This window comes from Molothrus aeneus, chromosome 7, assembly GCF_037042795.1.
Source record: "Molothrus aeneus isolate 106 chromosome 7, BPBGC_Maene_1.0, whole genome shotgun sequence".
In the NCBI taxonomy this organism is placed as follows: Eukaryota; Metazoa; Chordata; class Aves; order Passeriformes; family Icteridae; genus Molothrus; species Molothrus aeneus.
In genome coordinates, this window is record NC_089652.1 from 15,825,591 (window position 1) to 15,852,319 (window position 26,729).

At 39.1% G+C, this 26,729-nt stretch overlaps 1 protein-coding gene across 4 annotated transcripts in view; it reads left to right on the forward strand.

The window, feature by feature from the left end:
• Window positions 1–8,660: 8,660 nt before the first annotated feature.
• SESTD1 (SEC14 and spectrin domain containing 1) overlaps window positions 8,661–26,729 on the forward strand; it is a 50,730-nt gene continuing 32,661 nt past the window's right edge. Inside the window, exons 1-5 of one of the 4 annotated variants that reach the window (XM_066553438.1) lie at window positions 8,661–8,805; window positions 11,826–11,888; window positions 12,561–12,663; window positions 20,690–20,769; window positions 24,071–24,179. In XM_066553438.1, coding sequence (XP_066409535.1) covers window positions 20,715–20,769; window positions 24,071–24,179 — 164 coding nt within the window. In that variant the 5' untranslated portion in view covers window positions 8,661–8,805; window positions 11,826–11,888; window positions 12,561–12,663; window positions 20,690–20,714. Of the gene's footprint in view, window positions 8,806–11,825; window positions 11,889–12,560; window positions 12,664–14,152; window positions 14,175–20,689; window positions 20,770–24,070; window positions 24,180–26,729 lie in introns of those variants that run through there. The other 3 variants (XM_066553439.1, XM_066553440.1, XM_066553442.1) reach the window with 3 other exon arrangements.

Below are 26,729 nucleotides of genomic sequence, written 5' to 3' on the forward strand. Positions count from 1 at the left end.
AAGAGTCTTTAATAGATTTTTGTGAAGTGGTGAGAAAAATCTACCTTTTGTATTTAAACCTGAAATTAGAAATGGAGACTATATTTTTAAAAGACTGTATAGTGACTCAGTACTCAGGATACTGTAGTTTATTAACAATATTGGGAGCTATGCTCTGCCAGGGAAGCCTAAAAAAGTAATTGAAAAAATGCATGATGGCCACCAATAAAAATAAAGATATTAGTTAATATGCAAAACAGAAAAACTTTACATTTATTGAAGGAGGGAAATTTTAAAGTATAGTCTGGATTAAACCCAAATACAATTTTTTATTTACCAAGTATGACAAAAATAATACTTGGTCTTATTTGTTTTCTGTTTTGCTCTGCTGCAGATTAACTGCTGTGAATGCTCCAAACTGCATATCCATGTCCTGCTCCCTGTGAGAAGCAGAGAAATGCCACACATTTTCAGTTGTCATCTGAGAGGGATCCTACACACTGGCTCTGGAAAGTAAACTACCTTTGGTTAGAACAGCTTGGGTCTGGACTCAAATGGATGCTTTATAGAACAGAGGTATCCAAAGACACGTTTGTTGGTTTGACTCATCTCTCATTCAGCTCATTGTGCTGTTCCAAAAGACTGCTGATAAATGGAAATCTGCTTTTAAGTCTTATATAATTTGTATAGTGGTATGGTTTATAGGTGATCTAAAGTTCAAAACTGCCAGTGGAGCTACAGAAATATTTGAGAGGAACAGGGCTCCTTGTCGCCAGAGGCAACCTATACAAGATTTGCACTCTGGTGCAAAAAGTATGTCTATTTCTGTAGATATTTTACTGAAACAAGCAACTTCATATACATAAGTAGTCAGCTTCAAACAAGAACACTGATTGTACTGATGAGGCTCAGCAGGACTGAAACAAGAATTATGAAAAGACTTTCATAAAGTCTTCATATGAAAAGACTTTCCTGTTCTATCAAAAATGGTTTAATTTCTTACAATGGGTTGAAAATTAAAAAGAATGAAGGAAGGAGTTGTAGATAACTTCAGGGTAATGTTTGTGCAACTGAAAAATGCTGGTTGATGTCAAAACATTTCTGTGTTATTAAATATCACAGCACAGGTGTAACCTGCCGCATTCCGACAGAGGCTGACATGTTCAAAAACTGGAATATTGGAGGACCCCTGAACTTTGCTGATGCATCAGGGTGAAACCATTTGAAGAATGGCACAGAAGCAGCTTAGAAAACCTTGGCTAATCGAACTTGTCAGACAGCGGGAAAATGTTTGAAGAGTAGGATTGATACCAGGAAAAGCACAATGGACCAATTGAGTACTGTGAGAGAAGGGCATTTATGACTTAATAGGAAGGATTTACTTTTTAACTCAGGCTAGATTTTGATGAATATTTCCTTTGATGGAAGTGCTGGATAAATCAACTTTGTAGGGAGGGAAAGAAGCTGGTTTTGATCTTAGTTATTCCTCCAGCCTAGCTCACTGTGTGACAGCACAAATTAAAATGCATAACAAAAAGCAGTGGCAAGAAGGGCAGGTGAAAGTGAAGTTAGGGCTTATCAAAGTCTGTCTGAGCTGGCCCCCGATGGAGGAAAGCCTGTTTAGAGAGACATGTGCCAACAGAGGCGTGGGTAGGCAGAATGGGTGCATCGAGAGCCCTTTGAGCAAACCCAGAGCATGCTTGGTAGGAGGGAGAGGCAGGGAGGAAACCTAAACAGAGAAATAAATGCTTAATGAAGTTTCTGCTGTTAGCAGGAGGCAAAGCTGAGCAGGCTGCTTGCTTCTCTCATGGAACAAAACAGAAGTGTAGACTCCAGGCACTAAGCAGGCCAGCAAGTCTGAGTCCAGAAAAGGACTCCACTTCAGCTAGAGAGGTGCTGAGGAAGTTTTATAGAAGAGTGGGCACTAGCACTGGTGACAACAAGTGGCAGGTTCAGGGACCTCCTTCCGTCAGGGCTCATAGGCGGCCAGGCAGTGAAAACATCTGGGGCCTGCTTATCCTAAAGAAGGTTTAAAACATACTGGTCTGGACTGCATACACCTAGCATGCTCATGAATTTTAAGAAGGAAGGTTCATCAGGACGATTTGCTGCTATGTCAGGATAAAGAAAACTGAGAGTTTAATTAATAGTACATTGCGTTTTCAATCTGCTCGCTGGTACATGGGAAGAATATGAGGGATTATAACTAACTTCTCTTTAGAAAGGATCATTTGCCGATATAAAATTTGTTATGAGTATCTAAGGGAAGGGGGTTTTATCTTTTTTTTACATATAGAAATGTAAATTTCCACATTTTGCAAAATTTTATGTAACTTGTATATGATAATATTCTTTAACAATATTTGCTTTTATCAAAGGTTTTCAGTATGACCTTATTAAGTAAAAGTTGTTGCATGATTTTACTAATCTCTGCCCTATTTTCTTCTCTCTCAGTATGAGCTGTTCTGAAATTATGTTCATGTACTAGAAGACAAAGTGCCAAGTACCTAATTTAGTACTCAGCAGTTGCATCCAAATTTCAGTTATTGTATAACACCAAATACTCTAAAGATGACATGCTGAAGAAATACTTGCCTCAGACTGGAAAATTATCAGCACTTTGGATTAGACAGTATTACTCAAATTCCATTTAAATTGCACTTTATTCTCAAGGTGGCCTGAATGACTTTAACAACCTGCTTGTAACCTCCATGACTAAGATAACTATTGCAGCCTGATTGCCCACAATTGTGCAGGAAAAAAAAAAAGATACAGGAAGAGTTTTACAAACTACTTGTGAACTATGCAAAAAAAACAACAAAACAAGGATCAATCAGTGGGATTTTAAAACACTTATGTGGATTAGAAATATGTACTCTGATTAGGCTCCCAGGGCTTTTGGATGTGTTTAAAAATCCTTGCCATTCTGACAAAGATTCCAGAAATAATTTATGTTAAGGATAAACATACTTTATTATATTTGAAATGACCCTTTCAAAATGCATTAAAGAAAAGTTTGTACACAAAAATTTTGATAAAACAGTGAGAAATATACTCCATGCATTCAGAGATGCTTAATTTTTTAATTATAGCTACAGGTATAACTACTTTCTTTGGAAAAATAGTTGGATTTTTAGCCATGATATTCTCTCTGTCCTGAAGGGAATTTCTGATTCTGGGTGAACATTGAATATAGAGTAATTGAACACCAAATAACACTGAATCTCTATAAAATAAGCTCTTTTTGACTCAAAGGGTTACAATTTAAAGCTTCTACATGAACATAATAAACTATGAAGTCAGGTAGCTCTAAGGACATCTATACAGATACAGAGAATAATTTTAACCAGCTCAGCAACTCACCCCTAAAAATTACTTTTCTCTGAAAGTGAAGAGCTCTGCCTCTTATTGCCTCTAAAAATAGCTCATATTATTTATCCTCTTTCAATTCACTTTTGCTAACAATGATTGTGATTGGTGTTAGTGTATAAACTAACCTTGAAGCATGCTGTTGTTTGTAATGTAAGAAATTCAAGCCATATGAAGAGGAACCTATGCAGAACCTTTACTTACTCGTATAAATGAATAGTTTTTGTCAATGTAGAAAGAAGATTTATTTAGGCTTAGAGAAAAGGCTATTATTGGGAAACTCCTTTCAGTTTATCCTCTTTCCAAACACTTCCCTTATTACCCTCTAAAGAAATGTAGAGATGAGTTTTTTTCTCAAGAAGGTCCTTGGTAACATCACCATGTCAGAACTGTGCTAAAATGTAGAATTACACAATAATGCACACAAAAATTGTAAAGCTGTCTTTGTCTTCCCCTTTTCTAAGACCACACAAGTACAGGACATCCAATTCTCAATCCCTGACCAACATTGCCATCTAACCTCTTTTATGCTGTGAACATTTTGCTAATAGTTAATTTTGAAGCTGGAAATGAAATCTAAATCTAATGTAAGCAGAAATGGTGGTGGTACTGAGTGTGGCCGCCTCTGCAGTGCTAATACACTGACACTCCATAGCTGAAGAGCAAGGCAGCTGCAGGCAAATGGTAATTGAGTCTCATTAGAAAAATCCCTGTTCTTTCCTTTTTTGTGGTGCAAGCAGAAGAATGCATCATGGAGCTGCAGATATGGTTCCAGGAGAATATTTGATGCTTTGTAGAGGAGTCATTCAAAATGTCATTGACTACCAGCTCTCTCTCTGTTTTACTTCTACAGTTAGCATTTCAGAGTCATGTCTTCTCACATCTGCTATGCCTCATGCAATAACTAGTATGGTAAGTACAGTTCCTCTTCTTCAGCAAACACCAGCAGTAATTCCTGATCAGATTGAACTATTGGGAGACAGAGCATGCTGCAGACATCCCACCCAACCTGCTCAGTGGTATGGCACAAACACCTAACAGAACAGGAAAGTTGGTCCTCGTGTCCTTCCCCTGTGGTCACGAACATGACCTGAGACATGCCCATCTCCATTCTGCTGCTGTGTACCTTCTGACTGAAGCTACAGGGCAGGATCCCTGCCCTTGTATCCCAGGTCATGTTTGTGGCCACAGGGGAAGGACATGAGAAGCGACTTTCTTGTTATGTCAGGTGCTGTGCAGAAAGGAAGGCATTCCCCCTCATATCAAAAATGCTCAGGGTCTACTGCCATTTTCCCTTCGCAAGATGAAATAAATTTGTAAGGAAAATATGTAAATTTCATATTTAAGAAATCTGAGCAGCAAAATACTAAGCACAGATAGCTTTGCTTACTTTTAAATATTTCTCAGGAAATGCATAAGACCAAGTTATGAAGACTGCATTTCACAGAAAATAAAAAGTAACTAAAAAAAGTAACAAAGTCACTGCCGAGTTTGCTGCAGGAAGCACAATCCAACAGCCTCCAGTACTTGGAAGGATATGATGAGATCAGGGGATACTTTATTGTTTCTACCTGAGCATTAAGAAGCACATGAAAAAAACCCACAAAACACTCTAGATTCTTCAGATTCTTGCAAAGTTTCATACTACTGTATCTCATTACAGGCATATCATTAATACCTTTATAAAATGAAGGGTTTATCTTTTTTATATATAATTGAACTGAAGAACTTCAAAATCATGATGAAGCTTTTAAAATATTGTTTTACGCACCCTCTGATAAGTACAATAAAACATAGATCCTTCAAAATCTGCTAGTGCTGCCTACACAGAGTGCCAGGCTTTCAGCCTGTGCTAGTCAGTAAACAAAATCTCATGGGTTTGGGCTATTTGGGACTCGAGTTTCAAATTCTATTAAGAGCACAATTTAAGGCTTTGTTGTAATTGTTTCAGGAGAAACAATCACTCCTCAGTTCAGGATTAAAACCTAGTATTTGTGTTTAAAGGGGCATTTCAAATCTCACTGCTAATAGGTGAATGTGGCTTACCTTCAGAAGCCAGTGAATGGTAGGTCATGTACTGAATTCTGCAGATCATTTGTTTGTTCCTGTGATGTTTTGAGTATGCACTGAATGCTTGTATTTTTCTGTCACTTTCACTTCCCAAACCTCCTGATACTGTTTATCCTCATAGAAGGGGCTTTTTTCACTGTTTTTCCAACATGAATCTGCTGTATGACAAACACATAAGGTTTTAAAGTAGTACATGCCTCTGCTTCTTACCTGTGAGTACGATGATGCCATCTTGTTATGATCAGAAAGCTCCATATGGAAAACATTCCACAGCTTTTATTTACGATTCATTGCTGCCAGTCTATACTTACCCCACTGCATGTAGGTATTTGCCTACTTTCAGTATATACCTTTTATGAACTGGTCTGCTCTGTAAGTTACATCTCTTGCCAATACACTGGATACTGCTGGCTTACATTAACTTAACTGCTCACATTCATTTTTGTGCTATAAGTAAAATTAATTGCCTATCTCTTGCAGGGAGATGTGGATGCAAATAGCAAGCAAGGTAAATCATTCCAGGTGGAGGATTTCCAGACCACCAGGTGCAAGGCTGTGCCTAGCAGCATCTCCTTTCCCAGGGGCAAGAGGGAAGGCATATCACAGGCCTGTGGGGTGCTGCACAGGATGGCCAGTGTCACATTTGTCTGACCAGTGCCACCACGAGTTGGTGTCCAGTAGAAGTGTATAGGGGGTTGTTTGTTTTTCTTTGAAGGCTGATTTTTCTAGAAGTGCAACAATTGAAGCTGGAAGCAGTAACTCTGTTGTGAGAGCACTGCTCTGCCTTGTAACAAAGGCTCTGTTGTGCTGGCACACAGCACAGTGCCCAAAGCTCAGGATGTTTTCAGCCTATTTGCTTTCATTTGTATTTGAGTTAATCTGGCACAGCTGCTGGAGAATAACACCATATATTAAGGGTCATTTTAATCAAATGGATCCTTGATACTCTGATTTCTTCCTACTGGCAGTTTGCATGGAAAAGGCAATTAACTACAACTCTAAACTGATGGCATGACCTTAAAAAAATTAATTATGTCAGATTCTGTCCTGGCAACTCATTCAGATGAGTATGCATGGAAAACAAAAGTCATAAAACCTGTTGCAATATCTTTATATCTAAACTAGCATATCTCCAAACAGAGTACAAATGAGTGACTTTTGGGTATTTCTCTCTTATGGAAGGCACTGTAAGAATTCTGTTCCTCCTCTGCAAGAGAAACCTTGTTCTGTCCTTAAGAAAATACTCCAGTTGGGACCAGAAAAATGGAGAAATAGGGTTTATGTCCTTTTGGCCTGAATTCCTTTCCCTCTTCCTCCTCTTCTCTCTCCCACTCTTCTCCTCTCCCAAAAGTAACCATAAGAAAATTTTAGTATTGATGAGTTCATGTGTACTGAAAATTTGAGATCAACAAGGCAAAGCAAAACCACCCAATTTATAGTATAGGCTATGTGACAGGAATGGTACACAGAGTGTAATAACTGCACTGTGGAGGATCTTTGACATGTGAAATAAGAAAGAGAAATTGACAATCAGCTGTAGTTTTTCCTTTGTTGATTTTTGTCTTGCTCCTTTAAAAGATACGTCAGCGATTCCCACTGAGCTTTCATATGCGTTGGGCAACAGATCACTTACCTAGTGTTCTGAATTACTATTTTTCCTTCAGTCAGAGCTTACAAAGATATAGCCTGAGGGATCTCAAGTAAATATTGATGAATAGTGAAAGCTTCTATTATCTTAACTTTTGCTCACAAGTATGCAATAAGCATAAATGGGGAAGAGTGATCTAAAAGTTCTATCTGGCACATTCTTAAATCATTAGTGAACACACTTAAAATATTGCTAAAGTTTTCCTCTTTTAGTAAAGTTAAACATAATTTATTTGGTTCTATACAGCAATTACTTTTGTTGGGAAGCTGATGAAGATAATTTATCTCTGTTTATCTCTACAGGTTGTGAAGGAAGTAATTTTGCCCTTCCTCTTTCTTTACTTCTGCTGTCTTAAATATTCTTCCAGGAAAGAAAGGTCTGGCAGAGAAGGTATGTTCTCAAGGCTGGCAGGCCTTGGCTGAGAGGCCTCATCTGAAAATCTGAATGACAATATCTTTAGCTCATGCACATCCATTGGGTGGTGTTGCTGAGAGAGGGACAGCTTTGTGAGTTAGCAGCGGCCAGGGATGAGCTCAGTACCACAGGCGAGCCCCAGTGGTGACGGTGAGGGTGATGGCTTCAGCAGATGTTGACTGGACAGCAATCAGGAAAGGCGGTGAACAGAGGAGGTTATGCAAACTCTTGTTTTGAGGGAAGAAACGAAGCAGTTGCTTCGTTGCTTTTCATACTTAGAAAGAGATTCAGTAAATTACATTCAACTGGTCTGGAAAAACCAGGAGCGAAATTATGGTTAAGATAGAGTTTGCAGAAGCCAATATTTTTAAAAGCCATTAGGTTACCTAATGATGTATTCAGATAGGAGATTCAAGACTCCAATCTGTCCTAGAGTGGTTAGGCTGAATGCAAGGCAAGTGTCCCAGCCAGCTTTCTTCACAGAATTTCTTTCTGCATTTTTACTTCTATTATTTTAATCTTAGCATGACAGAGTTTTAGGCTGTTTGTCCAGGAGCTGACAGACAATGGGTTATTATCTGCCATCGGAGGGGAAACAAAATACACTTCAGTGCTGAATTGGACTAAAAGATCCTCGTCAGTCCCTTCCAAGTCAGGGTATTCTATGATACATTCAGGATATTCTGCGATACTGTGGGTGCTGAAGTGTTGGTGTTGAACGGCCCTGGGGCAGCCGACACCTGCCTGAGGCACTGGCAGCGTTCACCTGGGGGCCGCTGGGCTCGCATTCAGCACGCACAGCGCGTCTCTCCACAGAGCACAGCGACAGTACTGTTATCGTAACGCGGCTGCCAGTGCTGCAAACTCCGCAGTCGGACGGACTGCCGCCTGTCCCACGCTGGCTATTTATCACGGCCGTCCGTAGCTGCGGGGGCCCGGGCCGGGCGGGGTCGCGGCCTGCGGGCGCAGCGCTCGGCCGGGCCGCATTGTGTGCCGGCGGGCGGGGCGGGGCGGGGCGGGGCGGCTCGGGCCGAGCGGCCGCGGCGGCTCCGCGCGGGGCGGGCGGCGCGGCGGCTCCGCGCCCGCGGGCGGGGGCGGCGCTGAGCGAGGGCAGCGGAGCGGGGGCGGGCCCGCCAGCGCCCGGCGCTCGCCGTCTCCTTGCCGACGGAGGAGGGCTCGGAGCCGCCCCCGTCCCCAGGGGCTGCCGCCGGGCTAGCGAGGCGGTGCGAGGCGGCCGAGGTTAGCCACCGCAGCCCGGCCGGAGCGGGCGGGTCCAGGCTCCGCCCCGCGTCCTCCCAGCCCGGGCACCCGCAGCGCCGCATCGGGTGAGTACCCGCGCTCCGGAGCGGCTCTGCCCCGGCCCCAGCCCCGCGGAGGGCGGCGCGGGCCCTGCGGCCTGGCCGCGCTTTGTTCCCGGGAGGCGGCAGCGGCGGTGCTGGCGCTGCGGGGCGCTCCGCTCTGCCGGGCGGCCGCGGCTCGGGCTCTCCCGGGCGGCGGCGGGGCCGTGCTGCCGAGCGGCTCCGGCCGCGAGCTCGCCCCGCTTCCGCTTGCTGCCCCGCCGTGCGTGCCGCGGGCCGCTCGCCTGCAGAGGCACGGCGGGTCGGTGCGGCCCGGGGGAACCCGTGCAACAGGTTCGGGCATTGTTCGAGCCGCCGCGACGGACGTGGCGGCGGGGGGGCTTCCCAGGGGGGCTCCCGAGTGGCCGCCGGCGGCGGAATGTTTGCCTTTGTGCGGGCGCCGCCGCGGGTGTCGCGGCAGGCCCGGCAGGGAAGGAGAGGAGTTCGGGCGAGGGGAGGCAGCCGGGGGCGGGAGTTGGCTCCCGGCGGGGATTTTGGCGGTGCGGGGCCGCCGGTCCGTCCGGCGGGCTGGGGACGAGTCACGGCCGTGTCACGGCCGCGGCGTCGGACGCTCCTGGGTTTCTGGAAGCGCTGCCTGGTCGGGAAGCTGATTCACTGCTGAAGACGTGGTTGCTCATAGCTGTGGTTACCCTTTCTTTGATTTTTCACACGTCTATTGTCCAACAGTTTTGTCCTCTCCCCCATAATTGCAGTGTCCTTTTCTACCCCCTAACCGAGCTTTTTAGCCAGGCAATTTTACGAAGGAGCTGCACTAAAGCACTGTTTTTATTAAAGAATTTAAACGAGTGTATGGAAGCAAGAGTGGAAACAATTAGGGGACAGTGGTTCTTTATTTTTTTGACTTTTTGTAAGTTTTATAATGAGCACAATTGATGAGGTTTATGTGGGTATGTATTAATAGATGCTTTTGTCTGTTGCTCTCTCTTTTTTCTGCATCCCAGAGGAAATATTGGTCCTCTCCATTTTTAGTATTGCAGTGTCTGCAGTGTCCTCACAATTGGATCTTGATTTTGTTCGGGCATTAAAATTCACAGTGATGAGGAAGTACTGGGTTTTTCCCCCTTTTCTTCCTTCCGTGACATCTCCTGCTAAGATTCAGTGTTTAGTAAATAATGAATACTGTTACTACTTTATAGGATTACTGGTAGTTATTAATTACTGTGCTAATAAGGGTTCCCCTTTATCTGAATACAAGCATTTATCGTCCTAATGCCATTGTCTGTACCAAGCAGAAACTGAAGAGAGAAAAGGGAGAAGGTGGACTACAGAATAGAGCTGAAGCTTGCTCAGAGAGGCCTATGGCTTGCTGAGGTGCTGGTCATGCCTTGCTCTTTCAGGAGAAAAGCAGCGAGGCAGAGCACTGGAACAGGTTCCTCAGGGAGATTGTGGAGTCTTCCTCTCTGGAGACGTCAAACCCCCTGCCTAGCCTGGGCCAGCACCAGCAGTTACACAGGAGTGTGTCCAAATGGGGTTCCATTAGAACCATTCAAATAGATGATCTCCAGAGGTCCCTTCCAGTCTTAATAATCCTGTGATTCTGTGAAAATCTTTCACCAAAACTAAGAGTAATTACAGTGTGGTATTAGGGGTGGATTTTCGGATTTTGCACAATTCTTTATGTCATTGATTGCTGTTTAAGGAGTGCTGTAAAATCATCTCAGCTGTTTTTCTTGGGGTAGTTTACTAATAGATGATACTTTGAAGTTTAATTGATCAGTAACATCAGTTTTCCTAGAAGTGCAATTTAATAAGGAAATATATATATTTTTGAATTTGTAGGCTGTAATTTTAAATTGGCTATGGATTCAAATTTCTCAGTTAAGCTTATGTAAACAAGGGAAATTCACATAGTTCTGTCATTTTCTGTCAACAAAATAAAGGAGTCAGGTGAATTTCAGCTCAGTTTCAGTTGGCTGTTGCTTGAGAGTGGTAGTAGGAAGGGAAACCAGAGGAATTTCTGTAAGAACTTTAATACAGTGCTACCTAATTGTCACGAAACTTTAGGAATAGATTATAAAGAGGGACATCTTTATTCCCCAGTGATGATTGGTGGGGAAATACAGAAGACCTTCAATAGGCAGCTTCGGATAAAGTGGGCAGAGCCTACCCTGGAAATGATGTTGCAGGGTTTCCAGTGTGAATGTACTTAAGCTGTCTCAAGGACTTGCTGTTTGCATTTTTGTTCCCAATCTATAGGTGTGTCCTCTTGCCTTCTTTCCCATCTTTTTGAGGCTGACTAGAAAACTTCCATTGATAGAATGGCGTTTTCAATTTAAAATTTACTGTGAGTTTGATTACTGTAATAGCTGATCTACCAGTGAAGTGTGTTCGTCATCTTGACTTTGCCTTTTACACAGCATACACTAATTTGAACTTCTGGGGTTTTGTTGTTGGTTTTCATTTCATGGGTGGAATTTGATCAAGTTACAAGGTTTCGTGCAAGTCTTACGACATGTGCTGAGGTTTAACATCTGATGCTTGTATGTTGATTCCACATCTTCTAATACAAAGAGAGACTATTTATATTTTCTTACTCAAGTTATACTTTGCCTTTTAAAATTTTATAGCAGTGAGTACCTTTGTAGAAATACCTTCTTCCTCTTCACAAAACATCTACTAACACTGTTGTATTTTCAATTTAGCCTAAAACTTTGTGTAGGTTACCTCTGATTGAAAGCATACCACAGGGATTCTGGTTCTTGTTACTTTCCCACTGCTTCCGGTGCTGCCTCAGGAGCATTGCCTGCTAACTATAAACAATGTTGATGTCTACCATATGTTTTGGTAGAAAGTGCAGGGTTCCTGCTGTCCCACTGAACTGAAATGTCTGGCTTACTAGTATTTGTGAATATACAACAGAAATGTTGACTCCCCTATCATATAGCTCTGTAAGAAACTCTTGTTTTCAATCTCCAAGGAAATAAAGTTTTAGATTGAGTAGCAAAATCAAAAAATATGGTCAAATACTTTTTTATTTAAATTTACAGAACCCGGGATCTGGAGCTCAAACTTGTAACCCTAGCAGACAGTTTTGCATTCCAGTACCAATGGTAAGTAAGATAGGTCTCTTCCAAAAATAAATCTTTATAGTTTTCATGCATTATATTTGGTTCTTATGAAGCCTTGATACTGATGGATATACTGCCTAGAACAACATCTTTGCAGCTGGTTTTGTAGAAACTTACTTAGGCTTTAACTCATGCCTTCTTTAACTTACCTGCTTTACTTTGTTTTCATTTTGTGACTTCTAAAAAGTCTTTAAAAGGCACTATAACATAAACAAACCTGGTAATAAAGTTAAATTCCATTGTTTGGCCATGCAGCTCACAGTGCAGCTTGTGTTCCTGTGTCTCTCACGTAGTGGTACTGTCTCACAAGGAGAGTGGCTCAGATGTGTTAGAAGGTGTTTAAGCATAAGACTGGAGACAAGCGAATTCTGCTTTTAAGAGGTTTCTTGGTAGTGGGTGAGAGTAAGGAAAGAAGTTTTAATAGCATCAAGGTAATTGCTGCTCTGATGGTGTTGATAAGCTTGTGCTGGAAGATAAATGAGAGACTTGGGAGCCTTGATTGAGCAAGTAGAAAAATGTGTTGGCAAAGCTTTTTGCTCTTCAGACTAAATAAGAGTGAGAGATTTTTGAAGTGAGGGTAACCTTACAGCAGATGCTAAACTCAACAAGGAAGCAAGTGAAAATCAATCTGGAGTGTTGTTTTCCTGTTTCCAGGTGAGAAGATGAACTGCTGCATTTTGGACAAGCTGAAGTTTGGAATGCTGGGACATAATCAACCCATTAAGAAGGAAATTACAGTAGTTAAGAGGAGATGAAGGTATGACTTAGGGCTTTGCAGAAACGATAATTCAAGGGAGATAGATGTAGTAAGTATGTGAGAATTCAGAGCCAAGATCACTTCCTGTGATGTTGGCAGAGTGGTATTTGAGATGTGTTCTTAGTGAGGTATCATGAAGGATAAGTGTTGACCAGACCAAGTAAGGCCAAAGCAAAAATGTGTTCCAAGAATAAGATAAATGGGTTTGATTTTAGCTTGATGTTTTGGTCACTAAATGATATCTATGGCTGAACTTGAGACCTCAATGCAGGTTGTCTGTTTTCTTTCCGCTGGTGTTCTGTTTGCTAATTCTTTCATTTTGCATTCTCACTTATAAGAGTACCACTGGAAAATGTGTAAGTGTTGCATCTATGCAGGATGTTCCAGGCAGAAGCTTAGAGAGCTTGATTTTATTTTCTCTGAAGCATGTGACAATTTATGTATTGGTTTATTGATTTATTTGTTGCTAGTGGAAGGCTACATGTTTTATTTTGAGGGGGTAGAAGAGAGGGAGAGGTGTTGTGATTACTGCAGGTGATTGCGATGGCTGATTTAATTTGTGATTTGCAGTTGAAATGTTCGGAATTTTTAGTCTGAGTATAAAAACTGAAGACATCCATGAAAGTTAAGATTTATTTCTCCTGGACCCACTAATTTAAGGACATCTTAGATAATTATTTTAGCTTTGTAGAGCAGTGAATTCATAGATTTCTGAAATATGTGAAGAAGGTATTTATTTACCAGATCTGGAATATTTAAGTCTCTTGTACTTTCATGTTTGGTTAACATTAGCAAAATTTTCAAGTTATTTCTTATTGAGGGGATTTTTATCATTACTCTTACCATGGATACTTTGTGTATTGTGCAGTGAGAACATAACAGTAATTTTTTTTTTTTTTTAAGGCAGAGGAAATTATTCAGGGTGTTTCAAAGGTCTGCACAAAATCATACTCTTCAGCTGATAACTTTTTGGTCAGGTAGCAAAACCGAGAGCTTTAGGGATTTGTAAACAGACTTTTTATTAGCCCCTTCTTCATTGTCATCTTGTTTTGGTCAGTTTCCTCCACTCCTAAAGAAAGACTGCTTTTGTGTCTGCTGCACAAGATGGCTTTCAGTGTAGGGGAGCATTTCTTTTTGCTTCCACTCAGTGGAGTGTCACTATGCTGAGTTGGGAATTGAATCCTGGGGCCCTGAGCCACATGCAATTGTAACCACGCCAAATATGTGTATTGTTATGAAGTGGTAGATTGTTTTCTTATATAAGTGTTGCAAAAAGAACAAGAAGTTCTAATCTTGCACCCCAGAGGAAAGTGTTTTTCATTTGTTCCAGACTGCCAGCAATTGCACTCATCAGTACAGCTGTTTGTCTTTTGGCTGCCCATGGCCTGGATTGTCCAGTCTCATTCCACCCACTGTCCTAGTTCATTTTATGAACTACTGAAGGCATAGGAGCTTTCTGATCTTTCATCACAAACTGGTTTTGGACAGTTCCTTAAAGAGCTGGTGATAAGGTATTTATTTTTCCAAGCACTTGTGACTTGTATGTTGGTTTGGTCTTGTTTGTTGGGGGTTTTGTGTTTGTTTGGGTTTTTTTTTAAGAAGGAGGAGCTAGGGGAGGACTAGTTTTATTTTACTATCTGTAGGTTATTTTTCTTCCCCCTAACCTCATGAAGTATTTCTGTGGTAGAAGTTGCAATCTGTGTGGTTCTGTACTATTCCCATGTGACTTCTGATTAAGGAAAATTTTAAGACCTGAAAATTAGAATTTTATTTCAATGAGTTTTAGCACAGTGTAATGAGGAAGAGAAAACGTCTTGGCTATGCTTTGAATATAGCATTTCAATTGACATATTGCTATGTAGAAAGTGGTGGAAGAAGCAGCCTCTCAACTTGTGTAATTTTCTGTATTCTGTGGTTACTTGATAGTGTTAAGTGAGATGGGATTGTACCAGATGATGCAGCTTCTGCTGGTTTGGCTGCCTGTTGTAAGGGAAGGAGGGTATGAGGTAGATTGGTCTTCTGATGCTGGTGGGCAAGCTGTAGGGGGTTCTTCAGGAAGGTAAATGGTGTCTCTCACTGTAGGTGAGATTGGCAAAATGTGGCAGGAATGTTGCATGAAATGAAATATAGAGAAGCATCCAAAACCTGTGTCTTATTTTCTCTACTCTCCTAGATTAAAAAGGCCTGAAAACTTAGCATAGGCCATCTGTGTGGCTTGGACTGAGGCTGGAAAGGTTTGAAAACTCTAGCAAGCTGACACCTGTGATGTCTCATGGTGCAGCATCATTATGAATGTGTGCACGTGTTCCTTTGGGTTGGGTGAGTTTGCTCTCTGAGCATGGCCAGTGAGTCCAAGGAGTGCTGTTCTTTGAGAGCTGCTCATTGCTGCACAGGACTCTGTGGCTGGCCCTGTTCTAGGGAAAGACTGAGGTGTTGGTATTGTCTCACAGCTGTACGTGCAGGTGTTATTGTGCATCCTGAGTTACATTGTTTCTGTGCTTGGTACTCTTCCTTTTTTTCCCCTCTGGCACTTGCTTGAAGTCTGCAGAAAAGCTCTGCCTTTGTGTGAAATGAATAGCTGACTGTGATCAAAGTTAGAACTCAGACACACAATGACTTTTTCTTCTCAGATGGCATAACCTCTTACTCACCTGTTCTCCATTTGCTGGTTTGCTATTCATTATATTGCTCATCGCTTCCTTTTGTTGCTTGTCTTTTTATTTCACTTTTCACAGAACCTTGAGGGATTGAAAAAGGGTGGGAAATGAATATAGAAGATGGGATAAATAGAGGAAGTAGTGAACAGACAGTTCTTTTGAATTCTGTTACTAACTTTAGTTAGAAGACAAGATTTGAACCTTCAGATGAAAATGGAGTGGAATTGGAATTTTTCCAAGCTTAAATTTGTTGTGGCTGTGACAATGTGCTTTTGAATCATGGTCTAGCATGCTGTTTACCTCAGCTTTAACCCAAGTCAGAGCACATTCCCAGTGTGTTTTTGAACTGCCATGGCAAGTTGCTGAATTAGGGTACTAACAGTACATGTGTAGTGGAAAGCTATTGAGTGGTTGCATGTTACTTTAGAGTTAAAGCAGCTTACATACTCATGAAATCAGTCTGTGTTTTTTTTTTTATTTTCTGACTTCTTTAGTGTGAATTACCAGGTTAAAGAAGATCAGGAATATTTTTTTTGTGTACAACTTCAGACATAGTATAAAAATTCTGTGGGTTTTTCTGGATGATTTTTACCAATAGTAAAAAAGTAAAAAATGAGAAAGTGGTTGAAAAAGCAAAAAATTTGATATTCCTTAAATATCTGAAGTTACCTTTTCCCCTGAGGGCTCTAATATTAAATATTTATTAGTGCTGCTCATAATATCTTAAAGAGTAAAAACCAAACACTGCATTTGCATATGTGAGCTGATGTTCCTCTGTAGGTTTTATCATTATTTTGCAACTGTCCAGCTAAATAGCTGAGTTCCAGGTGCTTTTTAATTGAAAACAGCATTAACTAATAAATATTTACAGCCTTTTTCTATTTTTGGGACAGGTTTATGCTTCTCAAATTACCCTGGGGCATCAGCCCTGGAGACACCTTTGTTTGTAGTCTCTCTTTGTACAACTTTGCTTTGGGAGAGATGACATCCTTTAGTGTAGCTTTAAAGGAAGGTGAAATAATAATCTACATAGATAATTGTGATACTCAGCTTTCTCCCTGTCTTTTACATGTGGATTTTATTTCTGTGTGGAACAGATGAACTAGTTTTAAGCTGATTCAGGGAAAAAGAGGGTAATGGTTTGTGGGTTCAAGTTAGTATCTGACAAAGCCTGTGTGCTGGCTTCAGAGAATGAAGATGTTAATTTTGATGGTCTGCAATTCAAAAGTTGATCTAAAAGAAAAAGTGTTTTCATTCTACATGATTTGAGGCTTCTTTTCCTTTGGAACTTCAGAATGTCTATTGTTATTTGTGCTATTGTTTGTGCCTGGACTTGCAAGCTGCTACAGTTTTGAACCTAGCTGCCCATCTGCTCCTTGGTTATTTATAGGCAGATTTGTGGAGCTCCTTCTAATCCCTCAAGTCTTCAAAAACATTAATGAATTAAACATCACAATACTCTTGTAAAAAGAGAATTAAATGGAGAAACTGAATGGAGACTAAAAGAGTATAAATGACTTGCTGAAAGCCATATGTATATTTCATAGCAGAACAGAGAATAGAAACCAGATTCTTTTTTTCTTACTTGTAGTCCTGTGCTTAACAGACCAGCTACATGCTCTTGTGAGATACATGCTAAAGGAGTGAAGAAAGAACATGTTCTTTGAATCTTCCACAGATGCTCATGCGCAGAGTAACCCATCTCAAGACCTTGCTCCATATATTGAGAGTATTAAAGGTTTCAGGTCTAACAGGCATGAATAAACATGTTAATATTAATTCTCATTAAGCCTGAATTTGTTTTGATTGTTAATGTTTTAGAACAGTGGTTTCTGCTGGGTTGCTTCTGCTGGGTTGCTTAGAAAGAAAACACCTGTTACCTGCAGGAGAGCTTCTCTCTGGCGTCTTAGTTCCACTTGTCCAGTCAACCTGTCCCTCTTCCCCGTCCTTAATAGACTTTTACAATGGCTTTAAACAGTGTCTGGACGTTGGTTCTTATTTAATTTTGTAATTCAAGGGCAGTGAAGATGGATAGCACAGAATGCAGGGAAAACTTTGCATTCATCAGAAAGTTTGCACTTTGGTGAATTACACATACTATTTATTGTGTGTGACTTGTTTTGATTTTTGGCTGGGTTTTGGTTGGATTTTTTTGGTATTTTTGTTTGTTGCGGGGCATTGTTTGTTTTTCTTTAATTTTTGTTGTTGGAAGAACTTCCAAAATTTTAGATGTGTGGAGTAAAACATTGTAATTTGCGGTCATTACAAAGTCTAGAAATGATGGAGGATACGGCCTACTAAATTGTGAATTGATTTCACATTGGAGTGCAGCCTGAAATATTGTTTTGCAACTTTTACCTGTTCTGTAATTTTTTTGAGCTGCAAAACAATTGTTTACTATTTCCCATTCTCTCCTTCATGTATACATGTTTTGTGTTTGTAAGAGAATTTTCTCCTCAAATAGTATTAGTTTCTGCTTGTCAAGGGGATTGGAAGAGTTTTCTATTTCACTGGAATGCCTTGCAAAGATTTAGGTTTTAAATACAAATATTATGTGAGTTTATAGTGTTGCCACCTTCTTGTGGAAATCTTCAAAAGAATGAATACATTGTTGGAGACTGACATTGCTATGTTGACTTAATAAACTGGAAGCCTATGTCATTCTAAACAAGTTCAGTGAGGTTCTTCAAAGTGTATTGAATGTGTCCAGGAAATATATTAAGTAAAAGAATTACAAGTTCTATAGTTTGCTATATGGTATTTTACGGTATGATGGCAAAGTACACAGCACACAGCACTCTACATTGTTTCTGAAATTCACCAAACAAAAGTAACCTCTTTATTTGTTTAATATCTGTAAAATTTCAGCATATAAAAGTTACGTCTTTTGATTTGGAAGTGATAAAATGCATCTTCCTGAAGTATTTCATTTTCCTCTCGTGAAATCTGTTGTCTTCAGTGCTTTTGTTTTTCTTCAGTAGCTTTTCTGTGTTTAATGAAACCAAATGGGTTTTTTATTGATGAGTAGACACTGAATCTGTTTCTTTTAGCTAAATAATGGTAAAATATTGAGCAATAAGTCACTCTTTCCTCATGCTAAATTGAGAGCTTGATGGAAAATTTTAAGTGCCTGTCATTTTGTCTTCCTCCAACAAATGGAAGACTTTGCATATATTTTGTAGGTCTAAATACATTGCAAAGGTGCAAAGCAGTGTACCTTTTCAAAACACCTTCAGTAGCTCCTATTGAAAAGTAGATGCCAGCTTTCTTGAAATGGTTTCACTTTCCAATATTAAAAAAAGACATTTGCTTAATTCATCCCGAGAGTCTTCCAACATCAAAAATAGAGAAGGATGCTAAGCCTGTTTTTTAAACTGAAGATTTTCTTTTTTTCTGGTATGGTTCTGATAACCTGCTCTGGTGAGAGTTTACTTCTAGATGAAACCTATCAAAGCTCTCACAGAAGAGAGGCAATTGTACCCTTCAGGAGTTTATGGAACAAAGGTTAGGTGTTTGCAATTACCAGCAGTTGTTCTAACTGGTCTGACTCACCTCCCTCCACTCTGAACAGAATGCTTCCTTTGGTTCCAGGAAATACTGAATAAAAGAACTATTTTGATCCGTGGACAGTGCCACTACTGTGGCAGAAAGCCAAGCGATGCTTTCATATTAAATAAATAGGTCTTTTCAGAGCAGCAGAGAAACATGTTCCCTGGAGTCACTAAGCTGATGCAAACTTTTGTTCCTGTGTGAAAGTACAAAGATAATGAAGTGTGTGTAGGTTTGAACTTCCTGTATTGATTACAATAAAGAGGCATGTGTAATAATTTGGAAATGTAACTTGGGGAGGATGGGGAAAAAACATTTAGGTATGTGTTCCACATCTTGAAAAAAAGGAAAATAAAGAGAACTGCTGAAGTTAAAAAGCTTACACGGAGTGGTTTGAGAGATAAAAATGACTGCCTGCGTAATTCTTGAATTTTGTGTTTTATGCAACAAATAACTACAAATCTTTGTCTAAAGCATACAGGAATCTTTAATAGGATGCTTTTTTGGGTAGTTGTTCAAAGTGCAGACTGTCATGGGACTCAGTTTCCTGAGAGAATTAAAAGTTGTTTGTTTCCTTCTGTAATATGTGAAGTGTGAATTCCACATAATTGGCAAAAATTACACTTCAATATGGAGATTTTGGAATAAGAGACGAGAATGAACATTGTGACACATTACACATTGGAATAGGAAGAGACAGTAAAAAGCTGTTGAAATGTTTTTCTTTTTTATAATACTATGATAGTTCTTTTTCTGTTTGTTATGAAGCTCATTGTTTTAACATGAAAAGGAATAACTATTTTACCTCAGGTTATTTGGATTTCTCTGGATTTTTTGTGTTTTCTTTTTTTTTTTCCTAAATAGTTTATAGTTTTTATTCTATTAACTTCCTCCATGCTAGGAGGAAAAAAAGTTCTCTTTGTGTGCATCCTGGAATATCCAGAGGGAGAATTCCAGGTTGCAGTTTGAAGCCCTGGGCCTGGAATGAGAAAAAAAAATCGATTTTGATCTGTTTTTATTTTGACTGATATTGGCACATATCTTGAATTGAATACTTCTGAGCAGAATTACATTTTCTAATTATATGGATTGATCTGTGGAAGTAGGACCTCAGAAAGTTATAAGCAGATGCCAGTTCCTACGTTGTGTTGGCTGGAAGAGGAAATTGCAGTTCAGGCATCCTCTGGGTTTGTCAGTGAGGCAAAAAAGCTTCATCATGGTGAATTGCAGTTCACAGTGCAATAAAAATTGCATGAGGGTAAGGAGGAGGCAAAGGAAGCAGGAGCATTTCTGGGTATAGATTATAGGTAGGATGTAGTTATTCAGGCTGTTGGATGTTTTCCTTCAGCTGAAGCCCTGCTAATGGCAGGGTAATGGCAGTGTCCTGACAGAAATGTAGCATAACGTATTTAGATAATTATTATATTCTTGGTAATAGCAGACAGACTGTGCAAAACACAATCTTATTTGCACTTATTGTACATCTGAATGAGCAAACAGATGACCTACCTGAAAATTAATTGTTGCTTATTAGGATTGGGAAATGGGATTTTATATAAATTATCTTCTTGTCCTTGGTTGAGATTTTGCTTTGGTTTTTGTGGTTGGACTGTTTGTTCCCCCCAGTGAGGGAAAAGAAATCTTTAATTAAATGTTTGTATGAATAATGCCTATAATGATGTTTTTTCTTAAGTTTTTACAGTATTTTAGATTTTGGTTACAGTGTTCTGTTCTTCCTTCAGAAGAATACTGAAGTGTAACTCTGTGAAACACTGTAACTGATTTCCCATGCTTGACAACTTCAACTTCTTGTGTTGCAGAGCTGCGCAAAGTATCTGAAGTAGAATGGAGGCGTCAGTAATATTACCCATTCTGAAGAAAAAATTGGCATTTCTTTCAGGTACAATTTCAGCTTTCCTCAGCTGATTCCACCCTGCATAATTTGGATTGGATATTTAAGGTGGTTATTTGTATTTGCTGGATGTATTTAACAAAAATGTTGTTTAGTGCTTTGTCATATTCCAAAATAATCTCTGGAACCCTTTATCTAGTAGCCATGCTCTTGGTGTTTAGGACTTGGTTTTGCTGTAGCCTGTAGCTCAACCCTCAAAATTTTCAAGAAGTTTTAGTCTATATATAAGAGACTAATGATTTAATAGACATCCAAAAATCATCCTTGCTGGTTTGGATTTTTAGTTTTTTGTTTTTAGAAAAACAGTGTGAATATTTTCAGGATTTTCTGTTGAAAATTTTTCTTTTCTTTTCACCTGTGTTTTCTCCAGCCTAGAAAGACATGGGAGCAAAATTAGCCATGCATTGCAACAGTTTGATTATTGCCAATAAGTTAATTCAGGGAAAGCTGTAATTATTACTTTATTTATTAAAACTTCCTGAATCTTATGTAAAGGTAACTTTTTCTCCTCCCTTTTCCAGAAAAAAAAAGGAAATCCTTCAAATGGTGAATTGGGGAATGACAATCCCTTGCTGGTTTCAGTGCTGTTGTAGGTAGCTGTGTTAGTTCTTGGCGTTTGATTGTCTGATCTTGTGTTGGTAGGTAACTTACAGAACACTTGTCAACTTCAAAAACTGACAAGTGTTGCCATAAATATTCTTCTGGTTTAATTTATTTTAGTTTATGTTTTTAGCCAGTCTAGTTTAGCCTGCTCCAATCACCTGAGAAGTGAAACCTGCTCTTTTAGATAAGGGGAATTTATTTTGCTTTAAATTTGCCCACTGTCTCCAGCAATTGCAAATCTAACAATTCCTTTTTAAAAACAAACAATCAAATCCCTAAAACTCAGCTCACATTAAAGCCTGGGACAGTTCTTCCACAGTAACAGCAGATGTGCAGTGAGTTGGTTGTTCAGCATTATATTGCAAGGGGATATTCTCATTAACTAGAGTGCATTTTCAAAATGCTATTAAAGCTGCCTGATCCGTTTGGAAATACAGACATTCTTAGTGGAAAGTAATTTATTGAGTGGCATTTTAAGTGCTAGGAACCATTTTGGATGTATGTATTTCTAAGTAGGTTTAATCATTTTGGAATTGATTAGTATTAATGGGTGCTTTAAATTAATGAATGGTAAAACTTGATGCAGAAGGATTTTTTAGCATTCTTCAGTGTAAGCAAGATTTGTAACTTGACAGGCACAAATCAGTTCCTCAAATCTCTTTACATCAATTTTACTCTATACTTTCATAGTAGTTTCATTAATGATTAAAAAATACACTCAGAAAAATAGTATTTTAGGAAAGTCCTGCAGTGTTTATGTGCTGAAGTCTGTTGTCATTTTTGAGTTAAATTGGTATAAATAGTGTTTTTCTGGAAGCAAAACAGTGGTTTCTAATGGAAATCCATGGCTGGTGTAGTTTTCATGCTGATAAGTCATTACACATAGCACAGAAGAAAAGGCAAGCTCCTAAGTCAACAAAAAGCCTTGAACAACCATTTTGGTGCAAAATTAACTAAAAAAATTATTTATTTTTTGTCTTTTTTTTTTTCTTTTGTAATGCTCTCAGTTGCTTTCCTTAGCAGTGTTTACAAGCTGGAGGAAAAACCTGTCAGTTGTTACACAAGATGACTTGTCATGAAATAATAATTTAGATAATTATTCTGGTCTTTTTGTGAAATGTCAAGAGATTATATTTCTGGGATTTGGGTTGTGCCTTGTTTAGTCAGTTCAGCAAATGCTGTTTAAATCCAAGCATTTTCCCTTTTTCTCTGCTTCCTCGCTCCAATTTTCAGGCTTTTTGCCATTCAGAAACAGAAGGGTGGACAGTCTGCAAATAACTGTTGCTGTAGATTGTTTCTGCTGGAAGCATCTGTCCATTTGTCCTTTCTCATGCAGCACCACTCTTCAATTCTTCAGTTTAGAAATACAGTTATTAAAAAGTGTGTTGCTGTTTTACTGGAACAATTCTCTCACAAAAGAGAGGAAGGGAGCACAGCTACTGCAGTGAGCCACTGAAAGCAGTAGGTTCTTCACAAAAATGTGGAAAATATCTTTGTATGAGTGGATCTTTAAAACTCCAAATTTAGAGTGTTTGCACAGCTTTGGAAACAAGGAAAAAAAGGCCTGTTGCAATTAAGATTCTAACATATGTTGTGTAAACAGTGTTCATTATCTTGCATGCACCTCATGGATGAGGAGAATTCTTATCAAATTATGTCAACATATGTGTACGAGTCTGCAAGCATTGCTGTGCTTGTGCCTTTTCTTGTTTCTGCATGGCTGTTACTATTCTGTAAAAAGTTGTTCTTCCTGATTAGATGGAACTTCAGTTCTACTGTAGAACTTTAGGAAGCAAAAGCATAATTTAATTGCTTTAGCCATGTGAAAAACAGTTTGAGAATAAAGATGTTCTTAGATTATGGGAATTCACTTTGCTTGATTTTTACCCAAATAAACCTGTGATTATAGATGTCTTTGTAGAGTTTTTTCTAAAATATAAACAAGATTGTTTAGTAATTGACTCCTACATGTGCTTAAGTATGTTGTGGTTGTGGGGTTTTTTTCCTTAATAAAATAGATAATTTATCAAAATTTACTGTTTCTAATATTGTTTCTATAAGTTTTACCAGAAAGGTTTGAAAATGCAGATGAAGATTAAGGCAAGCAGTTGGAAATACATATCTTAATTGTAAGGTGATTGTTAGCTGTTTATAAATAGGTCTAGAAGTTGTTCTGTGTTTGAAGGAAGTGCCAGTTTAGGGCATGTGCCATGGGAAGCCTGTGTGGTATGAGATCCTCCTGTAGCAGTCATTTGGGCTAGGAAAGTCCTTCTTTTCTAGGAGCTCCAGTTGGAGCTTCTGGGGACACGCTCAGCTTGGGAGTGGACTAGGTTTCTGATAGGCTGGTAGTGTAGGAGGACTAGGAGATGCATTTTAATAGTATAATGTAAAAATGAAAAAAAATTGTTTCTGGAACACTTGATTTGTGTTGTTTATATTGAAAGTATTAGATAAAAAATTGTGACAGCTGTGGATGTGGGCTATGCTCTGATGCCCTGGTGATGTTTTAAATATCCGTGTGGTGAATGAACTTTCACAGCTGAGAGGTGAAATATCAGTTGAGGTTTTCACAGCAACTTTAAAGATTGCTTTTATGATGAAGTTTGAGACCACTTAACTGCAAAGTATTTATTCAGCTAAAACCTCATCACATTAACTTTGTAATTACTTTTTCTTTCTGAAACAGGAGGGAAGGACAGAAGAAGTGGCCTCATTCTCACGATTCCATTATGCCTTGAACAGACGAGCATGGATGAGCTGAGTGTCACACTAGACTATCTTCTAAGTATACCAAGGTGATTTAGAAGGCATTCTGTTCAGAATGGTTTTTTTCCCAGTAGTAGAAGGAATCTTTCTGTTGTTTTTAATTTTATTTGCTCTTCTTTACCAAATTAATTTTATGTAAATGTTTGTTTAGAATGTGATACTGTCTGACTGAGTTAGAAACACACATCCCAATAAGCTAAGGGATATGTACTAAGGCTTGTCTGTGTCCTTTTGTGTCCTTGTGTTCTCCTTTCTTGGGATAGCTTTTTTCCTAATTTCTTTTTAATGACAATGCACTTAAATTGCTAAAGTAAATTAATGAGCCGTTCAAACCAAACTCCCAAGCTTGCAAGGGCAGCATTGCCCATTGTCCTTTCTGTGCTACATGCCTAAGCTTTGTAGCTTATAGGGCTTCAGTTTAAAAGTGCACTAAGTTAAAAATATACAGTCTTAGTGAAGTTAGTGAGCAGCTTGTGGTACTGCTTAAATGTGCTGCCTAACAACTTGGGTATCCTGTCATCCTTAGCTTGCTATAAAAGCATTGTTGTTCAAGTTCTGTGCATGTGCCACTGACAGCTTATAGTGACAGTTTTTGATCCTGGCTTAGTTATCTGTATTTCTTTTTTCTTAGGATCCAGGGATTGATCTTTATCATAATTTTTTTCTGTCATGTGTCACTGCTTTATAAAGAAAAGGAGCCTCTCAGATGCATGTTTGTTTTTATATCTTTTCAAATCTTTCTTCTGGAAAGAGAGCAACAGTGGCACAACTAAAGATATCCAATGTACTTTGCATGTTTTAATCTATAAATGTTTATAAAACACAGTTAAGGGATCCAGTGTTGGGGTTTTTTTGGTAGATTAGACTTTTAAAAATCCCGATTGGTGAGAGAGAAGCAAAGAATAAATTCAGGTTATTTAAAAGTAAAACTTCAGGAGGTATATGAAAATACTGCAAGGCATTTTAGTTGTGTAAGTTTGAAGGTTTTTTAAACAGCTTGTTGTCTTTTGTAAAGTGGTGAAACACCAAATGGTCATCCACACAAGTCGTGTCATTGACTTAAGGACTTGGCCGTATTTGTGGAACAGATGCAGGCATTCTTGTTCTAGTAAGCATTAATTATTCCACAGTCTCATCCTGATGTATGTCTTTACATACATTAGTGCAACAAAAACTGTCTAAAAGCTGAACCAAAGTGCTCTTTGTACTCAATAGAAACTGGGAAATCTATCTAAAAGTGAAGTCAGTGTTCCCACATTTAATGCTCTGTGTCAGTTGTGGAAAAAATGACCTCTCTTCTATGGTGGCAGTATGGAAAAATCATTGTCGTTTTGGTTCGCATGTTGTTTTTCAGTGGGAAATGCAAACTTTAGCCTAAGCACTTCTCTTTTTTTTTTGTTCTGGAAAGACTTGCTGAACAGTGTTTGGGGAAAATAGGGCTGAGGGGAGGGACATTGTCCCAAATCCAGATAGCTGTCCAACCATTAATACTACTTTTTTCCCCAAATTCTGTGTGTAAGGTAATGTAATATGTTTGACTTTTAATTCAGTTCTGTGTGGCATACGATGTAACTACAACTGGTTTGAGATCTGCAGTCTAGTGTGGATTGCTGGCTGTGTCCAAAATTTGAGAGGCATAACTGCTTAAAGTGTCTTGGGTAGAATTTCTTTGGAATATGTGTGTAAAGCCATTCTAAAATATCAGACAGCTTATTCCTAGTGTTGAAGTATGCTGTTATGCCTTTCTTTGGTGGTATTTAAAATTCTCAGATTCTGAAGAGGTCTGTTCAGAACTGAAGAATAAAAGTGGCAACATTATGATGTTGTCTGTTCATACTAAAGTTGGCTTCCTTTGTTGTATTCTCTCTATTGTGGCTCAAATCACCAAGCTTTTTTTACTTTTTATTTTAACTTACATACAAACACTTGCATTGGCTAACCTTTCTGGAAGTGGTAGGTCACTTCTGAATTGGATTGGTATTGGATCTGTATTTTGTTGGGTTTGGGAGGGTTTTAATAGGGTTAGTAGTAGAGGGGCAGATGCTGATACTGCTCGATTCCAGTGAGCCTAAGGAAGTCATGTCTCAAGATGCTGTTGTAAGACTCTTCACCTCATTCTTCAAAGCAATTCTTTGAGTTGGTTTTTGATTGGAAATTGCACTAGTGAAGCCTGAATCTTCAGACTGCTTCCAGAAAAATCATATGTGTGATCTTAGAGGTTCCTTAAAACCAAAAACATTCATGGACTGTTTAAATAGCCAAGTTTAATTATTTTTTCTTAAATAGGCTAGTAAAATGCCTTTTTCCCCCTCTTTCTTTTTTAAACTTCAAAGTGAAATTGTCTGCCACCCATACCTGATGAGGCTCAGCTTAAACATGAAATAAATAACAGTTAATTTCTTGTTGTGAAACATAATGCTTACTGTTGCATGCCTTGTTTTTTGTAAGCTAAGATCACAGAAGTAGCTTTGTTTTGTAATTGCAGATTTAGGAAAGATTACATAATGCTTTCCTACTGCTCATAAATGTCATGGATTTTATTTGCTTATAACTTTGCCAAAACAAGAATTTCAACCTGG